Below are 16,587 nucleotides of genomic sequence, written 5' to 3'. Positions count from 1 at the left end.
TGTTTATATGAACAAAAAATATTTTTTTTTTTGCAAGAAAATTACTTTGAACCCCCAAACATTATATATTTTTTTAAAGCAAATGCCCTACAGATTTTTTCACACAGTATTTGCGCAGCGATTTTTCAAACACATTTTTTGGGGAAAAAACACACTTTTTAAAATTTTAATGCACTAAAACACACTATATTGCCCAAATGTTTGATGAAATAAAAAAGATGATCTTAGGCCGAGTACATGGATACCAAACATGACATGCTTTAAAACTGCGCACAAACGTGCAGTGGCAACAAAATAAATACATATTTAAAAGCCTTTACAGGTTACCACTTTAGATTTACAGAGGAGGTCTATTGCTAAAATTACTGCCCTCGATCTGACGTTCGCGGTGACACCTCACATGCATGGTGCAATTGCTGTTTACATTTGACGCCAAACCAATGCTTGCGTTCGCCTTAGCGCGAGAGCAGGGGGGGAACAGGGGTGCTTTTTTTTTTTTTTTTTTTTTTTATCTTATTTTTAAACTGTTCCTTTCATTTTTTTTTTTTTTTTTTTAATAATTTTTATTGTTATCTCAGGGAATGTAAATATCCCCTATGATAGCAATAGGTAGTGACAGGTACTCTTTTTTGAAAAAATTGGGGTCTATTAGACCTTAGATCTCTCCTCTGCCCTCAAAGCATCTGACCACACCAAGATCGGTGTGATAAAATGCTTTCCCAATTTCCCAATGGCGCTGTTTACATCCGGCGAAATCTAAGTCATGAAATGCTCGTAGCTTCCGGTTTCTTAGGCCATAGAGATGTTTGGAGCAACTCTGGTCTCTGATCAGCTCTATGGTCAGCTGGCTGAATCACCGGCTGCATTCTCAGGTTCCCTGTTGAGACAGGAGAGCCAGAGAAAAACACGGAAGATGGTGGGAGGGGTCATTCCCTCCCACTGCTTGTAAAAGCAGTCTAGAGGCTAATTAGCCACTAGGATTGCTTTTACATGAAAGCCGACCGCTGGCTGAAAAGAATGATACCAAGATGATACCTAAACCTGCAGGCATCATTCTGGTATAACCACTCAAAGTCGTGAATGGCGTACCTGAAGACATAAAAATGGTTAACAATAAAACACAGTAAACGGTAAAGTATAAAAAAAATTGCATACCTGAAAAGCAAACATGATAAAACATAATAACAATAAAACATTGCAGAATAGAATACAGTAAAAAAGAGCAGAACAATAGAGAGAGAATAGAGAGAGAGAGAGAACAATAAAACGACAACTATTTTATATATTTTATTTTTTTTTTTTTTATTTTACACTTTTTTTTGTAACTAACTTTTATAACTGTAACCGGTTCCAGGTTCAGGTCTCTCAAAATGCGATGGCATCTTGGGAGACCCTGTGAAAGTGTGCCTAGTCTGTGCAATGCTGTACCCTACGCTAATACTCAACTAGTGAATGGTAGCGTTCAAAACATTCACCAATGCAAAGACCAGGATTGTCAGGACAGGAGGGTAAATAATAGCGGGTGTCACGCCTATATCCGCGCTTGCTGCAGACACAACATCTTTTTTGGGGGGGTTCGTTGGGTAGGGGTACTCGGGAGGACAAAGAAAATGCCTCTCATGCAGCCAACTGCATTTGGTTGGGGATGTGAATGGGGGAAGTACGGGCACTGCAGAAGTGGTGGGTTCCCAATTAGGATTGGCGAATGCAGCAGGAAGGGCACTATGGGCACGAGGGGCCTGTGTTTGTCTTCTTGGTGGCAGCGGGACACTACTTGTGCTTGCCACCTCACCAGCTTGAACTGCACTTATGGGACTCGCCACGTCACCAAGTCTTACTGCAGTGCTGGTTTGACTACGACCGGGGTGTACTAGGCCGCTGGTGCTTGCCAGTTCACCAAAACGCTACCAAGAAAACTGTTAGCGATCGCAGGGATCAGGCCTGACTCTGCGAACGCTGCAGTTATGTGTTTAGTGTTTTGTAAGTGACAGTAATCGATCGATACTGCACTTGGGTGGGCTGGGCCGGGCGGAGGGGCAAAACGCAGGTGCTAGCAGGCATCTGGGCTGATCCCGCTAACACTGCGTTTTTGGGAACCCTAAACTGCTGGGGAAGCTAGTATAGATCTGATCGGATCAGATATTGATCCGATCAGATACTATACCACTAAGGGAGGTGTACGGTGCGTGCGTGGGTGTTAACAGTACTGGCGCTAATCTGACGCTGCCTGGGGTGACGCATATCACCGCCGGGCGATCAGGGGGCTAAACCTTTATTCGGTAATAAACGGCGGGTGCCCTGATACTATAAAAAATAAACGAACCAACCAGCGTCACCCGTAACAGTTATACGGGGATCAGTGGTGAAAGGGTTAACTGGGGGCAATCAAGGGGTTAAAACATTTATTAGGTAGTATATGGGGGTCCCTGATGCTATAAAACGCTGTGTGAGTGTGAAGGGGGGGGGGGAGGGGTGATCGGGGGGTAATCGGGGGGGATCGGGGGTGTAATGTGTGCCTGGCATGTTCTACTGTGTGTGTGAGTTGGTGCACTCACATTCCAGTCTTCTCTCCTCGGCGCCGGAACGGAAAATGCCGAGCCGAGGAGAGATAACATAATTTCCTCTGCCTCTGTGTACAATACAGAGGCAGGGAAATGATCCCATTGGCCAGGAGCGATCGCGAGGGAGGGCCACGAATGGAGGGGGGCCACGAATGGATGGCCTCCCCCTCACCACCGATCGCCGGGGAGGATTTGCCGACCGCCACAGGCACCGGGGGGGGGGGGGGGGTCCGATTGGACCCCCCACCCGCGTGCAGGCAAAGACGTACCTGTAAGTCCTTTTGCCTGCCCGTGCCATTCTGCCGACGTACATCGTCGTGCCGCGGTCGGCAACTGGTTAAAATCGATCAATCCTGATGTACTGGCGGGCTATCTAATTTCTTGAGGCCCTAAAATTTCAGGACAGTACAGATATCCCCCAAATTACACTTTTTTTGGAAAGCAGACAATCCGAGGTATTTAGTAAGAGTCATGGTGGGTTTTTTGAAGTTGTATTTTTTTAGTCATAATTTATATTATATATAAATTTTTTTTTAACACACTGGGGCAAGAATAATAATTTTTTTCTTACATATTATGTTTGCCTATAGCAGTGCATTACATTGCTACAAGCAAGCATTTTACTGAATGAAACAGAATCATTCAAATTTATTTTGTTGTGATGATCTGCGATTGTTCAAAGTCACATGATACAGATGGACTGTGATTGGCCCTGTCCGTACCATGTGATCAAATTGACCAATCACAGGTAGTAACACAATTGTACACAATGGATGGCACGAAAGGAAGCCATACATGGTGTACAACTGTCATGTGACCTGCTGTGATTGGTCACGGTGGTCACATGGTACTTGGCAGCGATCCGGTACAACAGACAAATGAATGTTGCTTTCTGATTGGGTCCCTGCACAGATCAACATGTTTTTTTTCTTTAATTTCCAGTCTTAAACTACTCACCAAAATTAAAAATGTTGTCCCAGCTCTCTAGGTAGAGTTTGTGATAGGGTAGAACATTTTTGGTCCAGGCTGGAAGAATGCCCACATATACTGAATATTTCAACGTGGCTCCAATAGAGTCAATAAACTTTTGAGACTCCGGGGGGATTTTCTTCTCCAGACAGCCAATACGGGTCTCAAATAAGATGTACGAAATCCCTGGAGGAAAAGCAGAAGAGAGAGATATATACAGATTTAAATACAGGATTGCTTTATGCAGTATGAGGGCAGACATGTTGGGGGCCTGTTATGGAGGTTAAACTAGAGGAGGTGCAAAGTTTCACAATGCCACAAGGCCCATAAGGTGACCAGGCCCCAAGTATGACTACAGAAAGTCACTCTTTCACAACTCTTTTCCTTTACTGCATGTGTTTTAAAGTGGTTGTAAACCTCAGACATGAAATATGAACAAAGCATATCCCTCTGTAGTGTGTACTTGTCTCTATCCAAAGCACCAAGTGTCTGTTGGTCTGCTGCCTCGTTCCTCTGCTATCAGTATGAATCTCTTCTGACAAGTTTTCCTGACACCAAGAAGTTAGAAAGATGACAGGGGAGGGAGCTCCAACACACAGTCTGTGATTGACAGCCACAGCTCTCTTCCTGTGTGAAGGGGGGGGGTGTCCCTTTCCTCCAATCAGCTCTCAGAGCTCTCCTCACTGAGCTAGGCAGAGTAACTTCAGCGCACCGCCCCCTTTTTTTCTGAAATCTAAGACAAGCTTTATAAATTCTGGACTTTGAAGGGATGTAGAGAAGAGAAGACTGCAGACAGACAGGTACAACTTATGTAGGAGGATTTGTATCATCGCTGTGCATCACCTGAAGCCAGTCACTTCACTGGAGATAAGTGAGGGTTTACAACCACTGTAAATCTCTAGCAGGCTTATGAAGGACTGAAAATGAAAACATATTTAAGTCTATAGAAATTAGTACTTCATTGGAGAGGAGTGAGACAGCTGAAGGTCCTAAAGAAGTTATGAAATAACCACAAAGTTTGCTCTAGGAAGTGTAGAGGAGAGTTGCAACCTCTGTTGAATTTTTAACGATGTACAGTGGGGAAAAATAATTATTTGATCCCCTGCCGATTTTGTAAGTTTGCCCATTTGAAATGAAGGATCTATAATTTTTTTCATAGGTGTATTTTAAATGATAGAGACAGAATATCAACCAAAAATCCAGAAAAAAACACGATACAAATGTTATAAATTAAGTTGCAGTTCAGTGAGTAAAATGTTGGGGCGTGGCTATACAGCAAGCATCTGAAGCACGACGCAATGAGGGTATTATTGTCAATATTCACACATATATACTTTTACTGTTCATTTAAATTGATCATTGCTTTTATTAGCACATTTTTATTTTTTATTTTTATTTTTTCATTTTTTTTAATTTGAACTCTACTATTTACTCCACTTATCTCTAGAGGTTTAAATTCAGTCACGTATTTGTTACATATTAAGTGGCAGCTATTGTTTATTTAAATTATACATTTTTCACTTATTCAGAAGCGCAGTGGAGGTATCACAGGGTGTAGGGCGTTTGTTTTGGGTCATTGTCATGCTGGAAGACCCATCCACGACCCATCTTCAATGTTCTGGCTGAGGGAAGAAGGTTCTCTTCCAGGATTTTACAATACGTGGCCCCATGCATTGGCCCCTCAATGTTGCAAAGTTGGTCTGTACCCTTAGCAGAGAAACAGCCCCAAAGCATAATGTTTCCACCTCCGTGCCTGGCTGTAGGGATGGTGTTCTTAGGGTCATAGCCAGCATTTTTCTTCATCCAAACACAGCGATTTCCCCCTCCTCAAGAAAGCACATGTACAGGTCCATCTGAAGTTTGCCAATGAACATCTAAATGATTCAGAGAAGGATTGGGAGAAAGTGCTGTGGTCAGATGAGACCAAAATTGACCTCTTTGGCATTAACTCAACTCTCTGTGTTTGAAGGAAGACAGATGCCGACTATGACTCCAAGAACACCATCCCTACAGTCAAGCAGGGAGGTGGAAACATTATTCTATGGGGCGGCTTCTCTGCTAAAGTTACAGGCCGACTTTGCAGCATTGAGGGGCCAATGGACGGGGCCATGTATTGTAGAATCTTGGATGAGAACCTTCTTCCCTCAGCCAGAACACCTGAAGATGGGTCATGGATGGATCTTCCAGCATAACAATGACCCAAAAACATACAGCCAAGGCAACAAAGGAGTGACTCAAGAAGGAGGACATTAAGGTCATGGAGTGGCCTAGTCAGTCTCCAGACCAATCCTTTAGAAAATTTATGGAGGGAGCTGAAACTTCCAGTTGACAAGAGAAAGCTAAGAAACCTTAAGGATTTAGAAAAGATCTGTAAAGAAGAGTGGACCAAAATCCCTCCTGAGATGTGTGCAAACCTGATCACCAACTACAAGAAACGTCTCACCTCTGTACTTGCCAACAAGGGTTTCTCCACCAAGTACTAAGTCATGTTTTTCTTGGGGATCAAATACTTATTTTACTCATCATTTAAAATACACCTATGATAAAAATGATAGAGCCTTCATTTATTTGTGTGTGGGCAAACTTACAAAATTTGCAGGGGATAAAATAATTTTTCCCCCCACTGTATATGTCTTTGCTGGGGGGCCTTTCCCTTACTTTTTGTGTGGTCATCGGCGTGATCCCTTAATTTTACCTATGGCTGCCTCACCTTCAAATGCGAATCGATATAAGACGTTGGCGATGTCGTTCACCATAACTCCAGAGGGCGTCTCTTTTCTCAGGTCATTCAGTGATTTTAGGAGGTCGGTCACCACCTCATTGATGGCCCCGGTGTATAGAACGGCCTCGGCAGGCTTCAGCATTCTCTTATTGAGCACAGTGCGCAGCGTGTGCCAGTGGTGGCCTTCCCTACGGAGACGGATACAGCATAGAAGTATTTGCCCAGTCTATTAGTGCAATATATATATATTTTTTTCTAATATTTATATAAAATCACAATTTAACAACTATTATTAACCACTTGCTTACTGGGCACTTAAACCCCCTTCCTGCCCAGGCCAATTTTCAGCGCTGTCACTCTTTGAATGACAATTAAGCGGTCATGCAACACTGTACTCAAATTAAATGTTAATAATTTTTTTCCCCACAAATAGAGCTTTCTTTTGTATTAATCAATGCTGGTATTAATCAAAGCTGGTATTAATCAATGCTGGGTTTTTGTTTTTTTTTGTTAAAAAAAAAAAAAAAAAAAAAAATAATAAGATACAGACCAAAAATTTTGAAAAAAATAAAACAGTTTTATATTTTGTTATAAAATTTAGCAAACAGGTAATTTTTCTCCTTCATTGATGTGCGCTGATTAAGCTGCACTAATAAGGTTGCACTGATGGGCAGATGAGATGGCACTGGTGGGCACTGATAGGTGGCACCGATGAGGTGGCACTGATGGGCACAGATGAGGCAGGCAGTGGCTCTCAATATTAGTGACTGAGCTCCCTTTGACAGAAGCCGGTGATTGGCTCCTTTTTTTCTGCTCACGCTATCAGCGTGAGCAGAAAAAAAAGCAGGTTGCCGATCTTCTGTTTACATCACGTGATCAGCTGTCATTGGCTGACAGCTGATCACGTGGTAAGGGGCCGGGATCGGAGGGGGGCACGCAGGCAGCGCATGCATGGGAGGATGTCTATTGACGCCCTCCCGGCAATTAAGGCCCGTGCTGTAGCAGTCTTTCGGGTATATCGCTGGCGGGAAGTGGTTAATACACTATACTGCCAAATGTATTAGGACGCCCACCTGAATCATTGGATTCAGGTGTTCAAATCACCCCTATGGCTACAGGTGTATAAAATCAAGCACCTAGGCATGCAGACTGTTAACATTTGTGTAAGAATGGGTCGCTTCCAGGAGCTTAGTGAATTCAAGCGCGGTAACAAGTGGCATTGCCACCTGTGCAATAAGTCCATCCCTTAAATTTCCTTGCTATTAAATATTCCATGGTCAACGGTTAGTGGTATTACAACAAAAGTGAAAGCAACAGCAACTGAGCCACGAAGTGGTAGGCCCACGTAAAATGACAGAGCGGGGTCAGTGCATGCTGAAGCGTACAGTGCGCAGAAGTTGCCAACTGTCTGCAGGGTCAATAGCTACAGACCTCCAAACTTTGTGTGGCCTTCAGATTAGCACAACAACAGTGCATAGAGAGCTTCATAAAATGGGTTTCCATGGCCAAGTAGCTGCATCCAAGCCTTACATCACCAAGTTCAATGCAAAGTGTTGGATGCAGTGGTGTAAAGCACACCCTTGGACTCTAGAGCAGTGGAGACGTGTTCTCTGGAGTGACAAATCACAGTTCTGTCTGGCAATCAGATGGACAAAAAAAAAGGGAAAAAGGTGCAAACACTAGAAATACAGTAAAACCTTGGTTTGAGAGTAACTTGGTTTGAGAGCGTTTTGCAAGACAAGCAAAAGGTTTTAATAAATTTTGCCTTGATATACAAGCGATGTCTTGATATAAGAGTAGCGTCATGTCACAACTGAGTATAAAAAAATGAAGAGAGGAGCCTCTAAGTGTAGCAATATGGTTACATTTAATGAAGGTACAACATTTAGCAACTTATTGCTACACTTAGAAGTGCCTCTCTTCTCTTTTATACCCTGTAAAAAAAATGCTTTGATATACAAGTGCTTTGGATTACAAGCATGTTTCTGGAACGAATTATGCTCGCAAACCAAGGTTTTATTGTATATCTTTTTCCCACAAGTGTATCATAAAGTCCATAAAAGTCTATATACTAGTAGAGGTAGAGAAGTCCAAACACTAAGGGTAGGCATCATATGAGAACAGAAGCCAAGTTCCTGCAAGGCTGAAAAAACAAAGAGAAAGGCGCCTCTAGGTGTAGGATTTAAGAGCAATTTATTAACACATAAAAGTGGCAGTGAAGTAGAATGTAGACACATTATAGAAATATGGTCCCAAAAGAGGTTCATCGGCAGACTGTCAGCTCCTGTGTTCCATTGCTGTAGCGCTATTGCTCACTGCACGTCACTGTAGTGTGGAAAGCCATTCGTGTGGTGAAAAACGAGGTTTGATGCACAGATGGAGAGATGGTGTGGAAGGATGACATCCCTGGGATGCGACGCGTTTCCTGAGAATGCGCGCTGCGTGTGGTACGGCAGACGAGCAATAGCGCTACAGCGATGGAACACAGGAGCTGACAGTCTGCCCTACCCTCTACCCTCTTTTGGGACCATATTTCTATAATGTGTCTACATTCTACTTCACACATGTGAGTTGCCACTTTTATGTGTTAATAAATTGTTCTTAAATCCTATACCTAGAGGCGCCTCTCTCTTTGTTTTTTCAGCCTTGCAGGAAATTGGCTTCTGTTCTCATATGGTGGCTGCCCTTAGTGTTTGGACTTCTCTACCTTTGTTTTTTAAATCTGATGGACATGTCTGGGTTTGTTGGTTTCCAGGAGAACAGTACTTGCCTGACTGCGTTGTACCAAGTGTAAAGTTTGGTGTGACGGAGGGATCATGGTGTATGGTTGTTCTTGGCCCTTTAGTTCCAGCGAGGGAAAATCTTAAGGCGTAAGCATACTAAGACATTTTGGACAAATTCAGGCTCCCAATTTTGTGGGAACGGTTTGGGGATGGCCCCTTCCTGTACCAACATGACTGCGCACCAGTGCACAAAGCAAGGTCATAAAAACATGGATGAGCAAGTTTGGAGTGGAGGAACTTGACTGGCCTGCACAGAGTTCTGACCTCAACCTGATAGAACACTTTTGGAATGAATTAGTTAGAGAGTGAGCCAGGCCTTCTTGTCCGACTTCAGTGCCTGACCTCACAAATGTGCTTCTGGAAGAATGGTCAAACATTCCCATAGACACACTCCTAATCCTTGTGGAAAGCCTTCCCAGAAGAGTTGAAGCTGTTATAGCTGCAAAGGGTGGGCCAACTCAATATTGAACCCTACGGACTGAGCCTGGGATGTCATTAAAATTCATGTGTGTGTAAAAGCAGGTGTCCCAAAACCTTTGGCAATATAGTGTATAATACAGGATTAATATATAGCAGCATGATTTGTGCAGCACTTTACAAAATAAAACAATAGAGAGTAAAGCCCTGATATAAGAGTCTGTAGTAGCTGTACCCTTTTAGACTGCCTTTCTCTAATTGAAATACCACGCAGAGCTGTAGGTACTTGAAAGACCAAGGGAAAAGCCACTCCTGTGACTCATTCCAATGTGTGAGCTTCATCTATTTAGATCCATAAATAATGTGCTATGTTCAACAATGTAGTTATGATTAGACCCCTACAGATGGCAAAGAGCCAGCATAACCATTTATAGCTTAGTGTCAATCAACTCACTCAGTAAAAGGGCCGTAGGCCAGGTTCCTAGAGTCCCGGTGAATTTTCCAGAGGGCCATGTCTACCCTCTTTGGATATTTTCCCTCCTGTCTCAGCAACGTCTCCAGGAGATCCACATCTGTTATGTAGACTGTACTATACATTCCAATAGTGGATTTCCATATAGGCCCATATTTTTTCTTGAATATGTCCTGCAACACAGGAATCACAGGGCAGGGAAGAGCTGTGATTATAATAATATAATAAATAATAATAAAATAAATGAAGTGTTCATCTGCTGTTTGCAGGCTTTATTCTTGAAGGAGTTCCCAAAACACAAAGCATGCTTTACCCCACCAGATGACTCCAACCCTAGTGGCACCACTGCTCCTTTTTCCCAATCCATCGGAGTTCATCCAGGCCATGACCTGCCCCCAGCCTGTGATTGAAGCACAGCAATTGGCTCATTTCACTCTGCTCTCTCCTTCTTTTAGCACATGGGTGCTCAACCTGTGGCCCTCCAGCTGTTGCGGAACAAATCCCATCATGCCTCCGCCTTTGGGAGTCATGCTTGTAACTGTCATCCTTGTGTGGCACCCTCTAGGTTGCTAGATAGATGTCAATAGGGTTTTTGGAAGAGTAGGACAATTTAGGCAGGCCTAGCTGGTAGCTAGGCCTGTTTGTTTTGATCTGGGTTGGGAGTGGCCTAGTATAGAGCTGATGACTCACAAGCAGCATCCTTAGGACCTCCCACTTCTTTCCAGAATGTTCTGGTACTTTCTGGAAAGAGAGGTGGAGAGGGGAGGAGAAGCTGTTTGGGGTGTTCTGAGGAGCCTTGGCCAATCTCCACCTTGGATTGGCAGGGGGCAGGCCTCCTTAAATACCTAGGGTCAGCCCAGCTGGGGAGGAGTTGTTTGTAAGGAAGCTGGAGATGGAGTGCTAGGCTGTCTGTGGCCTTGGAGGGAGCTCCCCAGTCTGAGGGGGTGACCTTGGGCCTGGGCTCAGGTGCAGACGGGACCCTCTGAGAATATGTGGAGGTATCCTGGACTGGAGGCACGGGAGCAAGGAGAGGACAGCAGGAAAGAACACTGCCAGACAAGTCTCCAGGGAGGAACAACAAGTTGAGTGAGGCACAGTCAGGAGGACTGGGAGGTACGCCTGAGAGGACTGGGAGAGAGCAGTCTGGGATAAGTGCAGAACCAGAAGAGTGGACTGTGGAAGTATGGGCAGGAGAGAGAGAGGCAGCTGCAACCAGGAGGGTTGGCAGGGCCTGAAGGGGTGGCGATGGGAGAAGTAGCCACGTGTAGGACAACTAGCACCAAGGACTGTCATATTTTTGCTACACCATAAGGATCCTAGGTCCCTACCCGAAAAGGGAACTTGCAAAGGGTGGGCCAACTCAATATTGAACCCTACGGACTAAGACTGGAATGCCATTAAAGTTCATGTGTGTGTAAAAGGCAGGCGTCCCAATACTTTTGGTAATTTAGTGTATATGAATATACAGCATATGTGACATCACCAAGTTAGTGCCCAAGCATTGGAGCTCAGATGTAGGACTGGCCAAAGATTGTGCAATTTTCTTTCCTTCAACTATGGGTTAAAGGAAAAGAAAATCACTTGATTCCCCCATCAACACAAAAAAGACAGACAGACAGGCTGGTTGTACTAAAGTTAGTCAATAGATCGACTTCAGTACAACCAGCCAGCCCAAGGATGGATCGAAATTTGGCAAGTTCCTGCTCAACCTGCCAAATTTCGATCCTTCTTTGGCCGGCTTAAGATAAGTAATCTAAATAAACCAACTAAAAGGTGGGTACACACTAAGAAAATTGGCCAAGTGATCATCCGGTTTTCCACGATGTTTCACAGCAAGTCGAAACCGGGAATGGGAATAATGTGCGAAAATTCTCATACAACAGAGGCCCCGGTCGGTGATTTAGCCCTGCGATTTCAAATGGCTGCAGGACGAGTTTAAGATGTCATTACTTCTAATGGCACCCCAATCGCTCTGCAATTGCAATGCGCGACGCTGGCCGCTCAAAAAGGAACACACGTGTTTTTTTTCTTTAGGCGACAGCTTTGCACGTTGCGATCTACCTCACGGCGTGATTAGGGTTCCATTAGAAGTAATGGCATCGCAAACGCAGCCATTTTAAATCACGGGGCGGAGTCACAACAGTTCCGCCTGTGATCATGTGTGAAAGCATCTTTATTGTTTCTGATCGCAGCCTTTCATATCTCATTTTTCTCATACAAAAAACATACGAAAACAGTACACATTAACCGCTTGCCCTCCCGGGAAGATTTACCCCCTCCTTCATGACCAGGCCATTTTTTTGCTATATGGCACTGCGTTACTTTAACTGACAATTGCACGGTCATGCAACGCTGTATATAAATTAATTTATATCATTTTTTCCCACAAATAGAGCTTTTTTATTGATGGGGTTTGATCACCTATTATTTTTTATTTGTCGCAGTCCCGCTATAAGTCGCTGATCGCCGCTATTACTAGTAAAAAAAAAAAATTGAATTCCATAAATCTATTCCATAGTTTGTAGACACTACAACTTTTGCGTAAACCAATTAATATAGGCTTATTGGGATTTTTTTTTTTTTTTACCAAAAATATGTAGCAGAATACATATTGGCCTAAACCAGTGGTCCTCAACCCTACTAGTGCCATGACCCCTTGATAAAATTTCCCAAGTTGTGGGGACCCCTAACAGTAAAATTTTCGTAGTGTGGGTTGTCAGCTCCCAAGGCAAGACAAGTAATTTGCGCCCCTAACCCACGGACATTTAGCTCTCCCTGAGTCCCTTCCACTCGTACAATATTAAAACCCCTTATGGTACATTTTAGGATTCACCACTCTTTTTCTTTGTTCTCCTTTCTTTCCCTTTTATCGCTCTCTATCCTAACTGCTTGTTTTTTCCCCCCATCCCTCTCTCTAGCCGTCTTTCTTGTTCTCTAATGCCGCGTACACACGGTCGGACTTTCCGTCAGGAAAAGTCAGACGGAATCGTGTGTATGCCTCATCGGACTTTTTTTTTTTTTTCGAAAATTCTGACGGACCTAGAAATAGAACATGTTTTAAATCTTTCCGACGGAATCAATTCCTATCGGGAAAACCGATCGTCTGTATGCTGTTCCGACGGACCAAAAACGACGCATGCTCTGAAGCAAGTGCAGGACGGAAGCTATTGGCTACTCGCTATTGAACTAACTTTTTCTAGTCCCGTCGTACGTGTTGTACACCACAGCGTTCTATGCGGTCGGACTTTGGGGTGACCGTGTGTAGGCAAGACAGTTTCAGCGGAACTCCGTCGCAAAAACCTCCAGAGTTTATTCCGACGGAAAAAACGGTCGTGTGTACGCGGCATTACTCTTTCTCTCCCTTTTTCCTTTGTTCCTCACCCTCTTTTCCCTCTCCCTTCCATGTATTCTCTATTTTTATTCCTTCTCTTACTCCTTGGTGGGGGGGTGGGGGGAATGGGATGAGTGGCAATGCTGGGGGCAGTTCTGATCAGCCAGCTTAGGTGCTCCTGATCAAGGTCATCTGCTAATCTGGGGACTGTAGTGGGGACTTTTAATGGCAACTATAATGACAGGTAGTGTTACACACTGTGTCTCCGGATTCTCTGCGTCTCAGACTTCGTGGTGTCTTGTGGCAGTGACACCTATGCCGAAATCAGGAGGTAGGGTCTCCTCCAGTGCCTCCCACTTCACATTCCTCACCAGTCAGCTGACCTCTAGTCTCTGCCCCCCAGCAATGCCGAAAAAACGGAATGGGCGGCTGCGAAGAGGTTAAGAGGGCGGCCGCAGGCTCCAGGGACAGCCCTGCTGGGAGGCCACAGGCTCCAGGAACAGCCCATGATTTGGTGACCCCTGGCAAATCGTCATTAGACCCCCGAGGGGGTCCCGACCCCCAGGTTGAGAACCACTGGCATAAACTGTATTTTTTTTCCAGAATTGTTGGTCTTTTTTTTTTGTACATTGGCGCCTTGAGCGGGATAGCAGGCGCGCGCTGCACTGCGAGGGGACAAACCAGGGACGTGTGTGAGTGTAAACACACAAATCCCTGTTCTGTGAGGAGAGACAGATCGTGAGTTTCTAATAGCTAGGAACCACAATCTGTCATCTCCTATAGTCAGTCCCCTCCCTCTACAGTTAGAACACACAGTCAGGGAACACAGTTAACCCCTTGATCGCCCCCTAGTGTTATCTGCGAGTGACATTTATACAGTAATCCATGCATTTTTATAGCACTGATCGCTGTGTAATTGTCAGTCGTCCCAAAAATGTGTCAAAAGTGTCCGATGTGTCCGTCATAATGTCGCAGTCACGAAAAAAATCGCAGATCGCTGCCATTTCTAGTAAAAAAATAAATAAAAAACAAAACAAAAATGCCATAAATCTATCCCCTATTTTGTAAACGGTATAACTTTTGCGCAAACCAATCAATATACGCTTATTGCGATTTTTATTACCAAAAATATGTGGAAGAATACATATCGGTCTAAACTGAGAAAAAAAAAAAATTGGGAATATTTATTATAGCAAAAAGTACAAAATATTGAGTTTTTTTCAAAATTGTCGCTTCTTTTTTGTTTATAGCGCAAAAAACACAAACCGCAGAGATGATCAAATACCACCAAAAGAAAGCTCTGTTTGTGGGGAAAAAAAAAGGATGTCAGTCTTGTTTGGGTACAGCGTCGCAGGACTGCGCGATTGTCAGTTAAATCGACGCAGTGCCGTATCGTAAAAAATGGCCTGGTCATTGAGCAGCCAAATCTTCCGAAGTGGTTAAAGTAACGCAGTGGTGCTACGCAAAAAACAGCCTGGCCCAAATAGGTCAACCATAAGCAGTTAAAAAAACAAAAAAAAAAAAAACACTAAGCTCAGGTTCACATTGAGGGCGGGTTTGGAATCGTGCGAGCTCGGCTGAACTCGCATGATTTCAAACCGGCAATGCAGTCCAACTTCGGGAGCGACTTGACAGACATCTGTGCGGGTTCATGCACAGTAAGGATGAGCTAAGGCGTGTTCGCACACTTCACGTGCCGAGCCTGCCAGGAAGTCAGCACGGCGCTGCGCTAATCACAGGCAGTGAGACATTGTCCCGATGTGCAGCTGCAGAGATAGGGAAAACGTCTCACTGCCTGTGATTAGCGCAGCGCTGTGCCAACTTCCTGGCGGGCTCTGTGTATGGAGTGTGCGTACATGCCGGAGCTCATCCTTACTGTGCATGAACCCGCACAGATGTCTATTCAAATCGCCCCCGAAGTAGTACAGAAACTACTTTTGGGAATCGGTGCAGCGCTGCAAAGTCGGCTTCGCACCGATTCGGACAGTGCCGTTGCCGGCAATAGCCGGGCGATTTGACATTGCTCCTGGGTATGGACGAGCTCCGGCGTGTTTGCACACCCCATGCGCAGAGCCCGCCAGGGAGTCGGCACGGTGCTGCGCTAATCACAGGCAGTGAGACATTTCCCGGTCTCTGCAGCCACACATCGGGACAATGTCTCACTGCCTGTGATTAGCGCAGCGCCATGCCGAATTCCTGGCGGGCTCTGCACGTGGGTGTGCGAACACGCCGGAGCTCATCCTTATTCCTAGGGGCCTGAACCAGGAGCAATGAGATCAAGGAACAAAGTGCTTCAAGATATTCAAATGGTAAGAAGACGCACCATATATTTGGAGATCAGTTTTTGGACTTACCTGTAGCTCGTGTGAATACAGAATGTACCCCCGGGGGAAGAGCCAGTAGATGTTGGTGAGCAGGGACGGGCCAGGTAAGTCATCGAACGTCTTTACCTTTTTGTTCCCTTCTGTTATTCCAGCTGCTGCTGCTCCGCTCACCGCTCTGTGCTGCTGCACCCCCCATATTCTGCACCATATCCCCCCTACCGAGGTCACTGGCCTGTGCTGTATCCCCCCTACCCCGCTCACTGGCCTGTGCTGTATCCCCCCTACCCCGCTCACTGGCCTGTGCTGTATCCACTCTACCCTGCAGGCCTGGCCCCTGGACCGGCTCAATACCAGCAGCCAGGGTCTGAAGAAATGAGATATCATGGCTTCTGAGCGGTGTGAAGGCCGACTGCACAGCTCCTTCCTTACACAATGCAAACACAGGAATAAGCTGCCAGGAACTCCCTCTAACACTTTAACTGCTGGAGGTGGAGGAAAGCACACAGAAGGCTGAGCCCAGCCAGGAATTGCATAACGACATTGTAACTGCAGCGCTAAGCAGCCCTTCTAGGACTCACCAGACGTTATATAAAAACGCCAGTACGGAGAGCTGTAGAAAGCTGTAGCTGTAGAATTCCTTTTTTCTTTTACAATAGTTTTTACTGAGATTTCCAAAAGTAGGAGTACAAGTTTCCATTATACAAGCATAGGAAAACAGAAAGGGGAATATGCCAGAGTGGTATAAAGTAGGGATGCACCAATACCATTTTTGTTATTACAATGAGTACGAGTACCGATACTTTTTTTTTTTTAGTACTCGCCGATACCGATTACCGATACCTGCCGCAGCTGTTTTGTTTTAACTTCAGCTGTCGGCAATGGTACAAAAGCATTGAAAAGTTATTTACAAATGAAATAAATAGATTTTTTTTTTAATTTAGCGCTTTTTCTTTTTCTTTTTTTTTGCCTTTGTATTATCAATCTTAATTTTATTGGAAAATTATTAAA

At 44.6% G+C, this 16,587-nt stretch overlaps 1 protein-coding gene across 1 annotated transcript in view; it reads right to left on the bottom strand.

The window, feature by feature from the left end:
* Nucleotides 1-16,281, bottom strand: part of LOC141147198 (sterol 26-hydroxylase, mitochondrial-like) — a 48,547-nt gene extending 32,266 nt beyond the window's left edge. Inside the window, exons 1-4 of the mRNA XM_073634353.1 lie at nt 15,610-16,281; nt 9,907-10,097; nt 6,241-6,440; nt 3,519-3,716 (exon numbers count right to left, since the gene is read on the bottom strand). Coding sequence (XP_073490454.1) covers nt 3,519-3,716; nt 6,241-6,440; nt 9,907-10,097; nt 15,610-15,963 — 943 coding nt within the window. The 5' untranslated portion in view covers nt 15,964-16,281. The remainder of the gene's footprint in view (nt 1-3,518; nt 3,717-6,240; nt 6,441-9,906; nt 10,098-15,609) is intronic.
* Between the last annotated feature and the right edge of the window lie 306 nt (nt 16,282-16,587).

Source organism: Aquarana catesbeiana, linkage group LG06, assembly GCF_042186555.1.
Source record: "Aquarana catesbeiana isolate 2022-GZ linkage group LG06, ASM4218655v1, whole genome shotgun sequence".
Taxonomy (NCBI): Eukaryota; Metazoa; Chordata; class Amphibia; order Anura; family Ranidae; genus Aquarana; species Aquarana catesbeiana.
This window is presented reverse-complemented; position numbering and strand designations above follow the sequence as displayed.